General features: G+C 44.2%; 1 protein-coding gene across 1 annotated transcript in view; it reads left to right on the forward strand.

Annotated features, from left to right (window-relative positions):
• Positions 1–5,882: 5,882 nt before the first annotated feature.
• Positions 5,883–16,536, forward strand: part of LOC140207942 (uncharacterized) — a 39,970-nt gene continuing 29,316 nt past the window's right edge. Inside the window, exon 1 of the mRNA XM_072276479.1 lies at positions 5,883–5,966. Within this exon, the coding sequence (XP_072132580.1) occupies positions 5,883–5,966 (84 nt within the window). The remainder of the gene's footprint in view (positions 5,967–16,536) is intronic.

The following is a 16,536-nucleotide window of genomic DNA, read 5'->3' on the forward strand; positions in this document are numbered from 1 at the left end:
CCTACAGTATATCTTGTGGCATTGAGGACAAATTTGGCGATAAACTAATGATGAATGTTGTTTTTCATGACTTCTCTGACAAACCGTCTGGCGTCCCTGTGACAGAAGTTGGAGCTTGGATGTTTTAAAGTGACAGATTCAACAAAGAGTCTCCCAGATAAACATGTCGCGACGAGGATGGGATTCGAACCCAGCCGTGCAGAGCACAATGGATTAGCAGTCCATCGCCTTAACCTCTCGGCCACCTCGTCTACTCTGCTCTCTTGTTTCTAAGTTCTGAATTTCTTCAGAGCACTTACAGACTCTGCTTATCGTCAAAACATTTGTGTTCAGATTCTATGTCAATTAACTTTGCTCGCCGTGCTTACCAGAATTCATGGACGTGGATAAGGACAGTTTAAAGAGATTTGTACGAACCACAGGAAACATGGAAATAACTAATTCAGGCACTTTAAACGCTATGGACGTGCTGCGGCATAAGTATCGATTCCGTGCTCTGTAACTCGGAGAAACTCTGAATGTTTTGAGTTGTAAAATGAAATAAACTAATGTTGTATTAAATAAAATTTCAATAGCTTTGTTATCATGTTGCTTGATTTCAAGTAAACAGATATTATAGGAATTTGCCATCTGGTTCAGAATGACGATTTTTCCTGTTTTGGGCAAATGCAATAACGCGATAACTACCACTTTATGACGCGCTGACGGCACGCCCGGCTGTGCGCAGCCGCAGACCCGAACATCCTAACGCTTACCCGAAACATACACATGGCTGCTCGGTTCGGGAATACCAAACCAACGGCTGAAATACCTAAAAACAATTCGAGTTCACTCTATCAATAACGTATTTAATGTGGTGGACCATTTTCACTTATTCCAATCCCATAATATAACGCAGCCGCAAAGGATAGTGGTGTGTGCCTTTTAGATTTCCTTTCTGAGTGACAGAAAGAGAATATTGAATTTAAAAGAACATCCCAAAGCAGGAATGAATAGAGGGATATTAACAACAATGGTCGAATGTTCACCTGGGATGAAATCACTGCATAAGAGTAGTTTTATCTCTGGCAGGAAAAAATTCTATACGTAGTGCAGTGGATGTGATCTATATGGATTTTAGTAAGGCATTTGACAAGGTTCCACACGGTGGGCTTATTCGGAAAGTCAGAAGGCATGGGATCTAGAGAAGTTTGGCCAGGTGGATTCAGAATTGGCTTGCCTGCAGAAGGCAGAGGGTGGTGGTGGAGGGAGTACATTCAGATTGGAGGATTGTGACTAGTGGTGTCCCACAAGGATCTGTTCTGGGACCTCTACTTTTCGTGATTTTTATTAACGACCTGGATGTGGGGGTAGACGGGGGGGTGGTTTGGCAAGTTTGCAGATGACACAAAGGTTGGTTGTGTTGTAGATAGTGTAGAGGATTGTCAAAGATTGCAGAGAGACATTGATAGGATGCAGGAGTGGGCTGAGAAGTGGCAGATGGAGTTCAACACGAAGAAGTGTGAGGTGGTACACTTTGGAAGGACAAACTCCAAGGCAGAGTACAAAGGAAGTGGCAGGATACTTGGTAGTGCGTAGGAGCAGAGGGATCTCGGGGTACATGTCCACAGATCGCTAAAAGTTGTTTTACAGTTGGGTAGGCTAGTTAAGAAAGCTTATGGGGTGTTAACTTTCATAAGTCGAGGGACAGAGTTTAAGGGTGTCGATGTAATGATGCAGCTCTATAAAACTCTGGTTAGGCCACACTTGGAGTACTGTGTCCAGTTCTGGTCACCTCACTATAGGAAGGATGTGGAAGCATTGGAAAGGGTACAAAGGAGATTTACCAGGATGCTGCCTGGTTTAGAAAGTATGCATTATGATCAGAGATTAAGGGAGCTAGGGCTTTACTCTTTGGAGAGAAGGAGGATGAGAGGAGACATGATAGAGGTGTACAAGATAATAAGAGGAATAGATAGAGTGGATAGCCAGCGCCTCTTCCCCAGGGCACCACTGCTCAATACAAGAGGACATGGCTTTAACATAAGGGGTGGGAAGTTCAAGGGGGATATTAGCGGAAGGTTTTTAACTCAGAGGGTGGTTGGTGCGTGGAATGCACTGCCTGAGTCAGTGGTTGAGGCAGATACACTAGTGAAGTTTAAGAGACTACTAGACAGGTATATGGAGGAATTGAAGATGGGGGCTTATATGGGAGGCAGGGTTTGAGGGTCGGCACAACATTGTAGGCCGAAGGGCCTGTACTGTGCTGTACTATTCTATGTTATATGTTCTAAACTCTTTGCAGCAGTTTCCTGTTTTTCCCCTCGGCCTTTCTCACATAACACGACCGTGTGGCCTAATGGATAATTTCTTACTATCTCTTCTGTCAGTTAGTCCTGACGAAGGGTCTCGGCCCGAAACGTCGACTGTACCTCCTCCTATAGATGTTGCCTGGGCTGCTGCGTTCACCAGCAATTTTTGTGTGTGTTGCTTGAAATTCCATCATCCGCAGATTCCCTTGTGTCTGCATCCTCCATATGTTGTATCGCTTTATTTCATATTGGTCTTTTGTAAAAAAAAATGTCACAGAAAGGGCAGATTTGTTGTACGTTCAGTTCCGTTTAAAATGTTTAAAACCTGATGTGCAGCAAATTCCAGAATTCACTTCTGCTGTTAGCTGAAATCAGTGTTTCACTATTGCTTTAAAATGCAGATAGATGAATTTGGTATTTGTTTCTAACAGTGAGAATACCGTCTCCAACCGACAAAGCCGTGTCTCACTTTTATATTGATGAGGGAGACAGATTTGAAATTCTGAAGCTACTGAAAGTTCCTGGGTATCCCCCCTGCACGCTTGATAATTCTACTTCAAAGATCACCCGGTAAAATGATCCGGGCGCAATCTGCTACAGAGCTGCAAAGTGATCGATGGCGCTAAACGTCAGTCAGCGAAGAATCCTCATTAAAAATACAACAATTTGAGCAAAAGATCCGTCAGTGGTAATGGAGACCCCCTCAATAGTTTTATCCGCAGGGTAGTATTTGGAATTAGGGAGTGTTAGTGTGTTGCCAATACATGTAAACCAATTCCATTACACAGTTTTCGCAGATTAAAACGGACAGAAGTTGAGCAAACCTGGAGAATGTATAACAGTCATTATTACCAATGGAACTCCTGCGGCACTGAAGACAGATGAAACAAATTAAATCCAGATTTTCCGGAGTCAGTCGCTCTCCTGCAGTTATGTTTCCGGTGCCTTGTTCTACAATGCCATTGTTCAACCCCTCAATCCATTTCCTCTCTTTACTTGGTGCGGATCGCCGACACAGGCGGCAACGATATCAAATCCCAATGGTAAATGAAGTGAAAGGTTCACTTGTAAACATCAGTTGGCAGTGAAAGTCGTTGTTGTTGTTGGACCGGAGCAGACCGGCCTGTAGGTTTGCACAGCTGAGATTTCCCAAAGTCCCAAATGAAATGTACCTGTCAATAGACAATAGACAATAGGTGCAGGGGTAGGCCATTCGGCCCCTCGAGCCAGCACCGCCATTCACTGTGATCATGGCTGATCATCCACTATCAGTATCCAGTTCCTGCCCTATCCCCTGTCGTCGTGGAACTAACTTTCCAGACCAAGTGGGCAGGGGATATTGTTTCATTGGATTCATATTTCCAGAACCTTTGCTTGGTTGTGCATGTGTGCTAAATAAATGACGTAAAAAGCATTTCCACCTTATTTCGTGAATAGGACGATATGAAAGTTTCAGAAGGAAGTTCGTGCAGCTGATCCACTTCTGGTACAATTGCAGGCTTGGCCGGTCTGAGGAGGGATATGAAAACAAATGAGACGGACCTGTCAGCTCATTGAACGAATAGAACAAGCGGCAATCTAACTATTCCGGAAGGCGGCAGTCATCCGTCACTTACTGATATGAAGATGACTGGTTTCCGTATTGGTCATGGTCTTTAGTACAGCTACGTGTCCCGTTTAACTTCGCTTTTGCAAAATAAATCAGCGTTAAGCTTTAATATTAATGCTAATATTTCTCTTGCCAATGAAAGGAGAAACATCTAATTTGAATGCTAAGAGATTCTACGGAAAAGAGTACAGCCGAGGTTTAAGTCCTGCCGAAGCGTCGACTGTACATGTTTCCAGAGATGCTGCCTGGCCTGCTGAGTTCCTTCAGCATTTTGTGTGTGCTGCTCAGATTTCCAGCATCTGCACATTTTCGCTTGTTTGTGATTGAATGCCAAGAACAATACCTTTCAGTGATATGGAAAGATTGGAGTGAGGGTTAGATTATCCGTGGAAGATGAAAAACTGTGAAGGAATTTGCCAGGGTTTTATGAAAATTTGCAGGGTAGAGTCAAAGTAGATGGAGCGGGAAAAGTTTGGAGGAGCATAACTGTGATATTTAGGTAGGTTGTCGGACTAATGGGGAATATGACAGATGAAATTCAGCGCTGATGACAGCGTCATGTTATATTTTGACTCCCAATAATAAAACAGACCTCTTGCACCGCACTCTCCAACTGACTGCACATGGTTCCAAGTGGCCACACAGACCGACCCCACCTTCGGCATCACATAGGCCTCCAGAGACAGATTAGCTCCTCCATTAGCCTCATCAAATTACCTAACGATTCAGCATCAGCTGTACCCATTGAAACCGGTCTCTCCACAATTCTCCACCACTGACTATTCCTCCTCACCATGCTCTGTAATTGAACACACCCTTTCTCCGCCAGCTCTCAATAACCACGCGTCTTCCCAGCAGCCCGTCCTGCTGTGCCGAACCCTCCCACACAAATCCCAGTGAGTCCATTCCGTCATCACAGTGCCTTCGCATTGAAATTATGAATCCCACACGTTTTACACATACCCAAAGACCACACACTACATCATCGAATCCTCCTCCTAAATCTACTTCTTCCCGATCAACATATGGCAATGAATCTGATCATCTCTGTCAGCTTCTCCCAGTGATATCATCAGATCCAACAGCATGCACCCCTGCAGCCTCGGCGTCCCATTAACCCTGATTGCGTAATCCCCCCATTGACCACCTCTCTCAGCAGTTCCTCTGACCCCACTCATAAGCACAATTCCCAATGACCCCACAACCTCGAGTGGTCACACAACTTCCCATATGTTATCTCTGACAACAGAATTCCTCCACCTTCCGACACGTCCCCTATAGTTCCTGCTGATGCCACATCGGCACGTCCAGAATGACGCGACACCCCACTAATTGCTATTGAAGCTACACTGTTTCCACATTACAAACAGCACCACAGCACATCCAAGAGCCCCTAATGACGTCACATTTCCACGTCCTCAGTAATCACACACCATCACAGCAGTTTGTCAGAGTATTGGCCACTCAACCTGCCGATTATTTCTCACTGACCCCCAGGTCTCAACTTTTCCAATGACGACATGCCTCGCATATTCTCTCTGAGTACCCTCCTCCACAGCAGTTCACACAGCGCCCATGCCTCCTGAAAAGACCCCAGAGTTCCGAGGCGTCTGACATTGACCACACACCACTCTCGTACACCACATTCGCCCACACACTCAGCCTGTATCTCACCCACCGGACCTGAAACCGTCCCCATACTTCCGCACCAACACCACACCTGCACCTCCAGCGAAACAAGGCCTAACGATTCTCTGGCCCCATAACTACACATAAGCCGCTCCCATAGACACCATCAGATCCCTGGCACTAAGTAAACCCTTTCGATCAGCCACCACAGACCCCACTCTTCCACTATCAACTTCCACATCTGCAGCAACGCAGATTACTAACAACACACACACACACACACACACACACACACAGTTATCTAACTGACCGCTCACCCCCTCCGGACTGGATAAATGTCAATGCTTGAGACGATGCCTCTCGTACGACATTTCACGGGTCTCCTGTCGGCAGTAGAAATCTCCAATAAACTAATCCGCTATTACCAAGAGGATAAAGTGAAATTGTGCTGATTATGAATGGAGAAAGGAGACTAAAAAGAGAAAGGGTCAGGTTTTGGGAAGTGACCAATCACTGATCGCGACTGAATTGTGGTCATTTGCCCCATCTTCTATGCGCTGACAACTCTCTGAGCAGACTGGATATCTCTGCTCCCTGCCCCGGTTCCAAAGCTCCATCTAATCGCAACATGATCTGCGTATGTAGCTGCCTTCAAAGACTCCTGGTGAATCTACGTTATTAGTTAGTGCCTTCCAAATGACAAACACTGATTCTTTGACGTTTTAAAGGCCGTGAATCTCTAACTCTCCGACCATTAGCCCTCCACCACTATATCGTCCTTTACACCCGCTCAATGCTTTATGTCTTGTTTGTAAAATCTATTTTGAACCTTGTCTTCACTCAGAGGTTCACTCGGCTTCTCCGGTGTAAATGGAGGTTACCGCCTGGTACCTTGTCTTCACTCAGAGGTACACTCGCTTCTCCGGTGTAAATGGAGGTTACCGCCTGGTACCTTGTCTTCACTCAGAGGTACACTCGGCTTCTCCGGTGTAAATGGAGGTTACCGCCTGGTACCTTGTCTTCACTCAGAGGTACACTCGGCTTCTCCGGTGTAAATGGAGGTTACCGCCTGGTACCTTGTCTTCACTCAGAGGTACACTCGCTTCTCCGGTGTAAATGGAGGTTACCGCCTGGTACCTTGTCTTCACTCAGAGGTACACTCGCTTCTCCGGTGTAAATGGAGGTTACCGCCTGGTACCTTGTCTTCACTCAGAGGTACACTCGCCTCTCCGGTGTAAATGGAGGTTACCGCCTGGTACCTTGTCTTCACTCAGAGGTACACTCGCCTCTCCGGTGTAAATGGAGGTTACCGCCTGGTATCTTGTCTTCACCCACAGGTTCACTCGCTTCTCCGGTGTAAATGGAGGTTACCGCCTGGTACCTTGTCTTCACTCAGAGGTACACTCGCTTCTCCGGTGTAAATGGAGGTTACCGCCTTGTACCTTGTCTTCACTCAGAGGTACACTCGCTTCTCCGGTGTAAATGGAGGTTACCGCCTTGTACCTTGTCTTCACTCAGAGGTACACTCGCTTCTCCGGTGTAAATGGAGGTTACCGCCTGGTACCTTGTCTTCACTCAGAGGTACACTCGCCTCTCCGGTGTAAATGGAGGTTACCGCCTGGTACCTTGTCTTCACTCAGAGGTACACTCGCTTCTCCGGTGTAAATGGAGGTTACCGCCTGGTATCTTGTCTTCACTCAGAGGTACACTCGCTTCTCCGGTGTAAATGAAGGTTACCGCCTGGTACCTTGTCTTCACTCAGAGGTACACTCGCTTCTCCGGTGTAAATGGAGGTTACCGCCTGGTATCTTGCTTGCACTCCGTGCAGTACTAGGCCTGCTGTCCGACGCAATACCCCAGCCAAGGTCAAGTTTCCCACAGCAGTACACAATCACGTCGAGGACTCGGATAGGGCAGCATCCGTAGAGGGGAAAATGAATGTCGGCATTTCAGATCGAAACTCGGTTTCAGGACTGGCGATTCATCGTGATTTCCGTGTTTCGCATGTATTCACTAATCCTATTCCTTTATGAGGTATCACAGTTTCTTGCATTCTGTGTCAGGTGGATACGGAAGGAACTGAGATAGACCGAGTTTCTGTTCACTGTATTTATCGCTTACCACCCATTTCTCTGGAAGCCTGATTGTTGCGCCTCAGGAAGGAAAGTTTCAACTTTGATGTTTACACACAATAGATTGTTATTATATGGTCTGTTGACAAGGATGAAACAAGGTCTGTGGAGTGGATCGACCACGGCCGCGAGAGGATGGGGAGACACGCAGACGGGGAGACGGGGAGACAAGGACCTAGCAATCACACTCGGCATAAATCGCGGATTAAATTACAGTTTATTCACTGTTATACATTTTCTTCCGTGAAGAAGCATCGAAAATCACAGACAGCTATCTATAGAAACTGAGCGGACAAACTGAGAGATCGTTTCCCTATCAGCAATAGGTAGCTAACGGGTCGCCCTACTGATCAATGTTTGGCGTCTGATCTTGACAATCAATATCGAAAATTCTGCTCTGCGTTCAATCCCAGATTTTTAATTAACATAATAAATTGCAAATTCACGAATGGACTTCAATCTGAAACTCAGTGGAGTATTGCATAGAATTCCCCCTGGATACGTTGTAAATTTGGAGCACTAGCAGATGGAATTTAATTCGAACAAATTAGCGTTAATGAATTTTGGAGCTTCCAGTAACGTAAGCAGTAAATACACAGAGTAAATTGTTTGCACCGAGGAAAGCCAATACTATAGTTCCACGAAGGTTGCCCTTTCTATGAGAGATGATTAACTGCGCGATGAAGAAGATTGGCGACATGATTGTGTCTGTAATTCTGGGCCTAGAACTGAAATGTTGGGTCGTTATATTGCAACGTCACGGTGCTGCAGTCTAGCTCACCGCATTATGGTGATGAAGTGATCATTTGAAGTGAGTGCAGGTGATACCTTCCAGGATTTTTTCTTACATTGCACAAATCAATACATTGATTTATGAAACCGAATTTGCAAAAAAAAACTATATTTACGATCCTAACTACTTTGCCGCCACTTTCGACGAATTATGGATCCGTATACCCAGATCAATTTGTCCTACCACACTCCTCAGTACTCGACCGTTCACTTTAAAAGACCTTCCTTGGATGGTGCTACCAAAGTGCAACACTTCGCACGTGTCTGCATTACATTCCATCTGCCACTTTCAGCCCATTTTTTCCCAGATGATCCAGTTCCCTTTGCGAGCTATGATAACCTTCCTCGCTGTGGCCACATTATCATCTAGATCATTGATATAGATGACAAATAACAACGGACCTAGCACTGATCCCTAGTCAGAATTTGGATAGACATGGACTGCTTATACATGGTTATACATTACCTACCACGAACAAAGTCCATGCCTATTTAAATACTCATATATCCAGTCCCTCAGAATACCTTCAATAACTTTCCGACAACTGATAACAGACCTCTAACTTTCTGGTTTATGTTTAGATTATTTCTTAGATTGTGGAACAATATTGGTTATCCTCCAATCCGCGGGCATCTCTCTTGTCGCTAAGGATGATTTAAATATCTCTGCAAGGGCCCCCGGCAACTTCTGCAATGAACTTGCCCTTAATAGTGTATCGTCTCCTTGCACTCTCCTAAAGAAGGTGCAACATTTCACACTCAGCACACACTGAATGCTGGAGCAACTCAGCCGGGCAGCAGCATCTATAGCACCATCTGTGGAAAACAATAGTGGGTGTCTCGGGCCGAGGCCCTTCGTCAGGACGGAATTCAATCAGTTCAATTATGAACTTTTGCACTTTCTGTCACGAAATCCAAAGAGGCAGCATAATGTTCGTGTCGAGACACTTAACAATGTTTACGCGAAGACCGATATTGGTATCGAAGTTCATACTGCCATGAAAATGTCTACACATGTAGACAGGGTAGTAAAGAAGGCATGGGGGGTATTTGCCATTGTTAGTGAAAGAACTGACCATCCAGAGATTGGGAGTTTATGATGTATCTTTATGAAGCTCCAGTGAGGCGGCAGTGGAGTATTGCATTTAGGTCTGGTCGCTCCATCTCAGCAAGCATGTGGAGGATCTCATAATGAAGCAGATGATGCCTGAATTAGAAGGCATGTGCTGTCGGGGAATTTGGATAAAATCAGTTGCTATGTTTGGTACCGCGAAAACTGAGTGGATATTTGAGAAAGATTCATGAGATTATGAGGGGCATAGGTAGAACTGTGAGTCAGTATCAATTTGGCAGCGTTGAAATGCGTATCATCAGAGTTCATGTACTTTAGAGGAGGTAATTTCAAAGGTCTATTCAGAGATACTGGTTAGTACCGAGTATGGACGTGCGGTGGCAGAGGTGAATGTGAAGTAGGCGTTCAAGAAGTTCCTGAGCACATTGTTGGGCAGGGTTGCGACTCTGCTGTGACCTAAGAATAAGCGAGAGACCTGTTCCCTGAAGCAGAAGGACAGTGTTCAAGTCAACAGAGCAGACCAGGAAACAGCTGCAGGGTGATCGATAGGGCATTCAGGTAGAAAAGAATGTGGTCATTAACTTTGGCAGAGATTTACAGAGATCAACTGAAAGCAGTGAAGGACAACACACCTGCGGCGCAGGGGATGAAGAAGTGTGTGACCGTCATGGGATGAAAATAGGATCAGCAACCAGAACAGAGAACCCATGGGAAACTTCCCCTCAATAACAAGTATCTCACTTCAGATACTGTGAGGAGTGACGCCCTAGCAAAACAAAGCCACCGGGTCTGACTGTCTGACACAGAACAGAATGGAAACAGACAGATAGTAATGACAGGGGATTCAATGTTTATAGGGACAGGCAGGTTCTGTGAACGAAAACGATATTCGAAGATCATAAACCTCCAGGCTTACCAGTGTTGGATAAATCTTGGATAATGTCCATAGCATTCTTAAGTGGGAACGGGAGTGGGCGAGCAGCATGAGGTCGTGGTTCCCGGGGGTATCAATGCTACGGGCAGAGAGTGTGACCATGTCCTGCAAAGTGAGTTTAGGTTGTTAGGTGATATAATAGGGGACCAGACCTCAAGGTTGATTATCTCAGGATCTGTAACCATGCCAAATGCCCCAGACGCTCGGAATATGAACATAACACAGTTTAGCATGTGGCTCAACAGATAGTGCAGGAGAGAGAACTACAGAGGTTTGGATCTTTGGAGTCTCCTCCACAGAAGCTAGGACATTTCCAACGGAGACAGATTGCACATCAACTGCATTGGGACGATTATCCTTGCAGTAAGGGTTTCCGGTCCTACTCATGGACAATTGAACGAAAGCTGCAGAAATATGGAAACCCGTGTGCCAGGATAGCTGGTGAAATAGTTGTGGGGAAAGTAGGGTTTAGGCCTACATGCAAAGACATGACCGAAGATTTGCGCATTTTGGGACAAATATTCTGAGTTGCCTCTATTTCAGTACAATGAGCATTGTTGGTAAGGCAGTGATATTATATGTTGGATCAGCACGTGGATTCTGATGTGCGACCATTAGTGACAATTACATGCTAGAGGGCAGAGCTCGAAGTTCACTGTTCCGAGGTTCTATTGTTTCATAACGAATGGAGAGGTGGATATTTATGAGGGAAAACGGTGCCGTTACTCGTCATGGAATATGCCATAACAGTGCTCATGCAGGACCACCTCGAGGTCTTCTATAACGAGTCTATATGAGAAGGACAGAATACAAACTAACTCATGATCATGTTTTTCAGGTTATATCAAAGATCAGCGGGATTTAGAGGAAAACATTTGCAGAAATTTCCGATAGTTGAAAGGGAAATAAGGTTGTGATTGAAGATAATTTTAATTTTCCACGTGATGAATGCGTCTCGGATACTGTAAATTGTTGGAAGGGGTAAACTTTGCATAATATGTTCAAGTAAGTTTTCTAAAAAATTATATAGCAGTCCCAACTAGAGAGAGCGAGATACCAGCCCCCCTCTTAGGGAATGAGACAGGGCAGGTGGCAGAAGTGTGTGTACGAGAAAACATGTGCCCAATGATCTTACTGTCATTAGTTTGAAGAACGACTGGACTGGTGCTCAGTTTGAGATCCGAAAATTGGAGAACGACCAGGTTCGATTGCATCGTAAAGGATCTGTAGCAGGTGTGTGTGATGTCGATTAGGATGGGTTCCTTATATCAAAGGGATGCTTGGTGTCACGGACCCCGTGATGGGAATAAAGAACCAGCAGAGATGGAAAACACTTTGGAGTCTAGTATTGCTATAAACTAATAATATTTATTAGTAACTACTCAAAACAGTAATATAAATGTAGATAAATCAAACAGGTTAGCAATGATTCTATATGTAAGTATATCAGTAGGTGTGGAAATACATGTATGAAAAAACAAATTCCTTTAAGTCTAGGGGTTAAAAGATACAGTCTTATGATGATGGGTAAAGTTCAGCTCAGTGCAGTTCAGTTCGTGGTATTGAGTTGAATAGTTATGGAGAGAGAGAGGGAGAGATTTGAGTCTTCAGGTGAGCTGATGTCGTCGATCTTCTCGCTGTGCTTCGAAATCCTTTAAAAGTCACCGACTGTGACTTCAACAAAGGGGATCGGTTTTCTGTGGTGGAGCTATCCCCCAGGTGAGGGTGGGCACATGGACAACTCCCCACCAGTCAACCCTTTTCCTCCTTCCATTGCAAGAGCGATGGATCGATCCGCCTGATCGATCCTCCAAAACCCATTTTTCTTGCGGGCACAACAATGCTCATTCAGTGTCCAAACATGTGCCTGAGGTCTGTATCATCTGACCTCCTATTTTATCTTCCCGTGCTGAACATCAACTGTCATTCAAATAACTCCTCCTTCCTATCTCTGTGAAGAAATGCACAAGCAGGCGAACTGTCCTTGAGAAGTGCCAACAACCTGCCGAAAATCATAACATCGAGTGTCCATTAAATAACGTGGCCTTTGGTCACCATAGCAACTTACTAGCTGCTCGGCGCTGTCTCTGACTCAGCAGAAATCCAAAAGTTAACCAGTTCTTAAAGTGGCAGTCCAACAGTTAGTCATCGTTTCTCTCTCTTTCTCTCTCTTTCCAAAGCAACATGTCGGTGTTAAATAACTGTCTCGCTCTCTTTTCAAAAGCACAGTTCATAGGGATGCTTCAGGATTCCGTCACGCTCCCCTTCCTCGGAGAAAAAATGACGAAGACGATTTTTTGACTAAATGTAAATTACAGAGTTTGCAACAATACAGGTTAAATTATCAGATAACACAGCAAAAATGTGCATAATTTGCAACTTAATATCTGGATAACTAATCAGCTATAATATTGTCAGTACCTTTCACATGTTTGATTTTTAAGTCACCTTCCTACAATATCAGACTCCAATTTAACAACCCTCTATTCTTATCCTTCATCTTAATTAGAAACACCCACAGATTATAACCCATGTAAACCACAAGTGGTCTCTGGGCAACAGAAAGATTTCGAGGCCCCTGCACATAGACCTCAAAATGTGGTCAGATCAGAATAAGTGCTAATAATTCATTTTCAAGAGTTGAATAATTTTTCTGGTGTACATTAAGTTTCTTTGTGAAATAAACTACTGGACGTTCAATGTCATCCACACCCTTCTGTAACAGTACTGCCCCAGCAGCTTCGTCACTAGCGTCCGTTGCTATAGAAAATTGCTTTGAGAAAACAGGTGCTTTGAGCACAGGATGGTTTTCAGACGTTCAAATGTCCCCTGGCAAAGGTCATTCTATACAAATCTTTCACTCTTCCCTAGGGGTTTTGTTAGGGGGAGAACGATGTCAGCAAAGTTCTTACATAACTTACAATAATACCTAACCATTCCTAAAAACCTTCTCAAAGCCGGAACAGGAACTTCAGCAGTAGCTTGCCCTTGGCCTGTACAGGAGCCAGTTGGCCTTGGCCTACTACGTAGCCAAGATAAATAACAGTAGCATGATTAACCTCACTCTCATCAAGGTTCATGGTAAGATTGGTTTTGGAAAGTCTCTCAAACAGTTTCTCTACAGCTGCAATATGTTTTTCCCACGTGTCATTCCAGACCACTAAATCATTGATATAAACCCCACCCCCCAATCACAGAATTGATCATTCTTTGAAATGTCCCTGGAGCATTTTTCATCCCGAAGTGGAAAAGATTGTATTCATACAGTGTAGATGGTGTCACAAATGCTGATATCTCTTTAGCCTTCTCTGTTAAAGGAACACCCCAGCATCCTTTTAACAAGTCAATCATTATAAGGTATTTAGCCTTCCCCTCTCTATCAATACAGTCATCCATTCTCTTTCCTTCTTTCCTGTTTCTAATTTCTTCTTCAACCATTTTACTTTTCTCGAAGTTCTCACTGTGAAGATGCTGTTTCATAGGCTGGGCTGAATTTATAATGATGTGATGCACTACACCTGTGCACCATTTCAAAATACCAATTAGTGCTTTTACTTGTTTTTGTGGTTTTGGGTCCAACTGATGGACCTTATCAGTAATATTTTCCAAAACACTGGAATTCTGACATTTTGGTGAGACGAGATTTAGTGGATAAACATGTTTTTCCACTCCATCATCAGATTCCATGACTGCATTTTGTTCCATAACAATTCTCCCAGCTGCAATTCTAGCAAACAGATGTCTTATTTTGTTTCGACCATTTTGTAAACTTTCCTTTGCAAGGACACAAAGCTTACTAAATCTCTTCCAGAGTTTGAAAACATACTTGAACACACTGACACATTTTTCTAAATCAGACCATAGTTCTCTGAGTAGGGTCAAAGGTCCTTTTGGCCTGAAACTGAATACAGGTTCTAACAAACTACCCTTCACTGCCTTCTGAATTGAATCTCCAACAATAAATAAGGGAAGGGGAACCCCTCATCCCAATTTTTCCCATTTCTTACACAATGTGCTTTAATCATGGTCTTAAGAGTTGAGTTGAGTCGTTCCAAGGCTCCCTTGGACACTGTGTGATATGTAAATGACACCATGTGCTTAGCTTCCAATTCTCTAACTATACCTTGGAACGTTCTCAAAGTAAAGTTACTGCCCTGGGCAAAGTGAATTTCTTTGGGCAAAGCTACCAGTGTGTAAAACTTACTGAATGATTTGACCACAGACTTGGCCTCCGTGTTTTCAAAAGGCACTGCTACAGGGGACCTGGACACAGCACACACAATTGTTAGCCCATATTGATAACCAGCTGCGGTCTTTGACAATGGGCCTACACAATCCACTATGACCCTAGGAAAAAGTTCACTAAAAGCAGATATCAGTTTAAGTAGTGTTACCTGAATAACCTGATTAGATTTCCCCTCAACTTGACAGGTATGCTCAGTCCTGTTAAAATTCACAACATCCTTTATTAAACTAGACCAGTAAAATTCCTTCATAATCCTGTTCACTTTCTCTCTCACTCCACGAGGTCCACCTAAAGGCATACTGTAAGCCATGTTTAAAATTTCAGCCCTATAAACTTTCAAAACCACCACGTGACTTGCAGGCACTGTGGCTGGTCTCCACCTCCTCATCAACACCCCATCTTTAAGGTAATATCCTACTGGTTCTCTCTGAACCTCCCCTCCTGTGAGAGCCACCTCCCTTAAAGCCAATATTCCAGAATCTCGCTTCTGTTCCTCTGTAAATTCCTTCCTCAATAAAGACAAACCTTTCTCATACACCTTACTCTTCTCAGCCTTACTACCCTCTAAGTCCTGCTGAAATCTGGATGGTAGAAAAGTCTGCATCACATTATCATACATTAAACCTGTGGTTTTGCTATCATAGGCTCCAACAGCAGCTCTGCTCATCAGCTGAACAGCCATATCAACCTTACCTTGGAGAGGTGTCAACATGCCTCCATTGTTTACTAAACTCAGCACCATCATCAGGCTTATGAGAACTATGTATACATTATGGAAGAGACCAAACAATCCACCCATCTGATTATGACCTACCCTTCGACTTGCTTCCATAACATCACCCTGAATAACAGTATGACCTTGCAGGTGTTCAAATGTTCAAACAAAATTCAACAGAGTAGTACATCCTTTCTCAGCAGGCCTTTGTCCTGCAAACAGGGTCAAAGGTCGCGCAACCAATCCAACCTTTTCTAGCACTTTATACAGAAGTCCAGAAACAGCACTTTTGCCATTATTTCCAGTACACTGACCTCATCAATTTCTACCTCTTCACCAACTTTTAAAACACGGTCTGATACAAGTGACTGAAAATCCTCACATTCCACTGGTATCAAGGTTAACCCCTTATTCACTGAACCAAGATCATCTGACACACAGAAACTGCATTCCTTTCCAACCAAGTCAGACACCTCCGACTTCAACTGAGCTTTAACACAAGTTTAAGGCTCTTGTGAAGTCACAGGTACTTCCACAATCTGAACACATTCAATCGGAACAGCTGCCTCTTCTGGGCTGTCACCACTTGTCCCAGTTCACCCGAACCTCACAGCTATTCTCTGGCAACCACTTTCCTGGAGTAAACTCAACCTCGTGGGTTAAAACTTCCTCGTCTGCTCTCTTATCAAACCCCTGCAGGGTAGCAGGGAAATCAAGAACACGACCCACCCAGCCAACACACTTTTCGTCCCTCGTCCCTCCTGGAGAAGGCTCAGGAGCTTGAAGACCGGTACGGCCAGATTTGGGAACAGCTTCTTTCCAACTGTGATAAGACTGCTGAACAGATCCTGACACAGATCTGGGCCATACCCTCCAAATATCCGGAACTGCACCTCGGTTTTTTTTGCACTACCTTACTTTCCATTTTTATATTTTCTATTTATTATTTATAATTTGAATTTTTAATATTAACTATCGATTTGTAATCCAGGGAGCGGGAAGCACAGAATCAAATATCGCTATGATGATGGTACGTTCTAGTGTCAATTGTTTGGCGATAATAAAGTATAAAGTAAAAGTAGCGGCATCCTCTGCATCTGGTAATGTCCTCACACA

This window comes from Mobula birostris, chromosome 13 (genome assembly GCF_030028105.1).
Source record: "Mobula birostris isolate sMobBir1 chromosome 13, sMobBir1.hap1, whole genome shotgun sequence".
NCBI lineage: Eukaryota > Metazoa > Chordata > Chondrichthyes > Myliobatiformes > Myliobatidae > Mobula > Mobula birostris.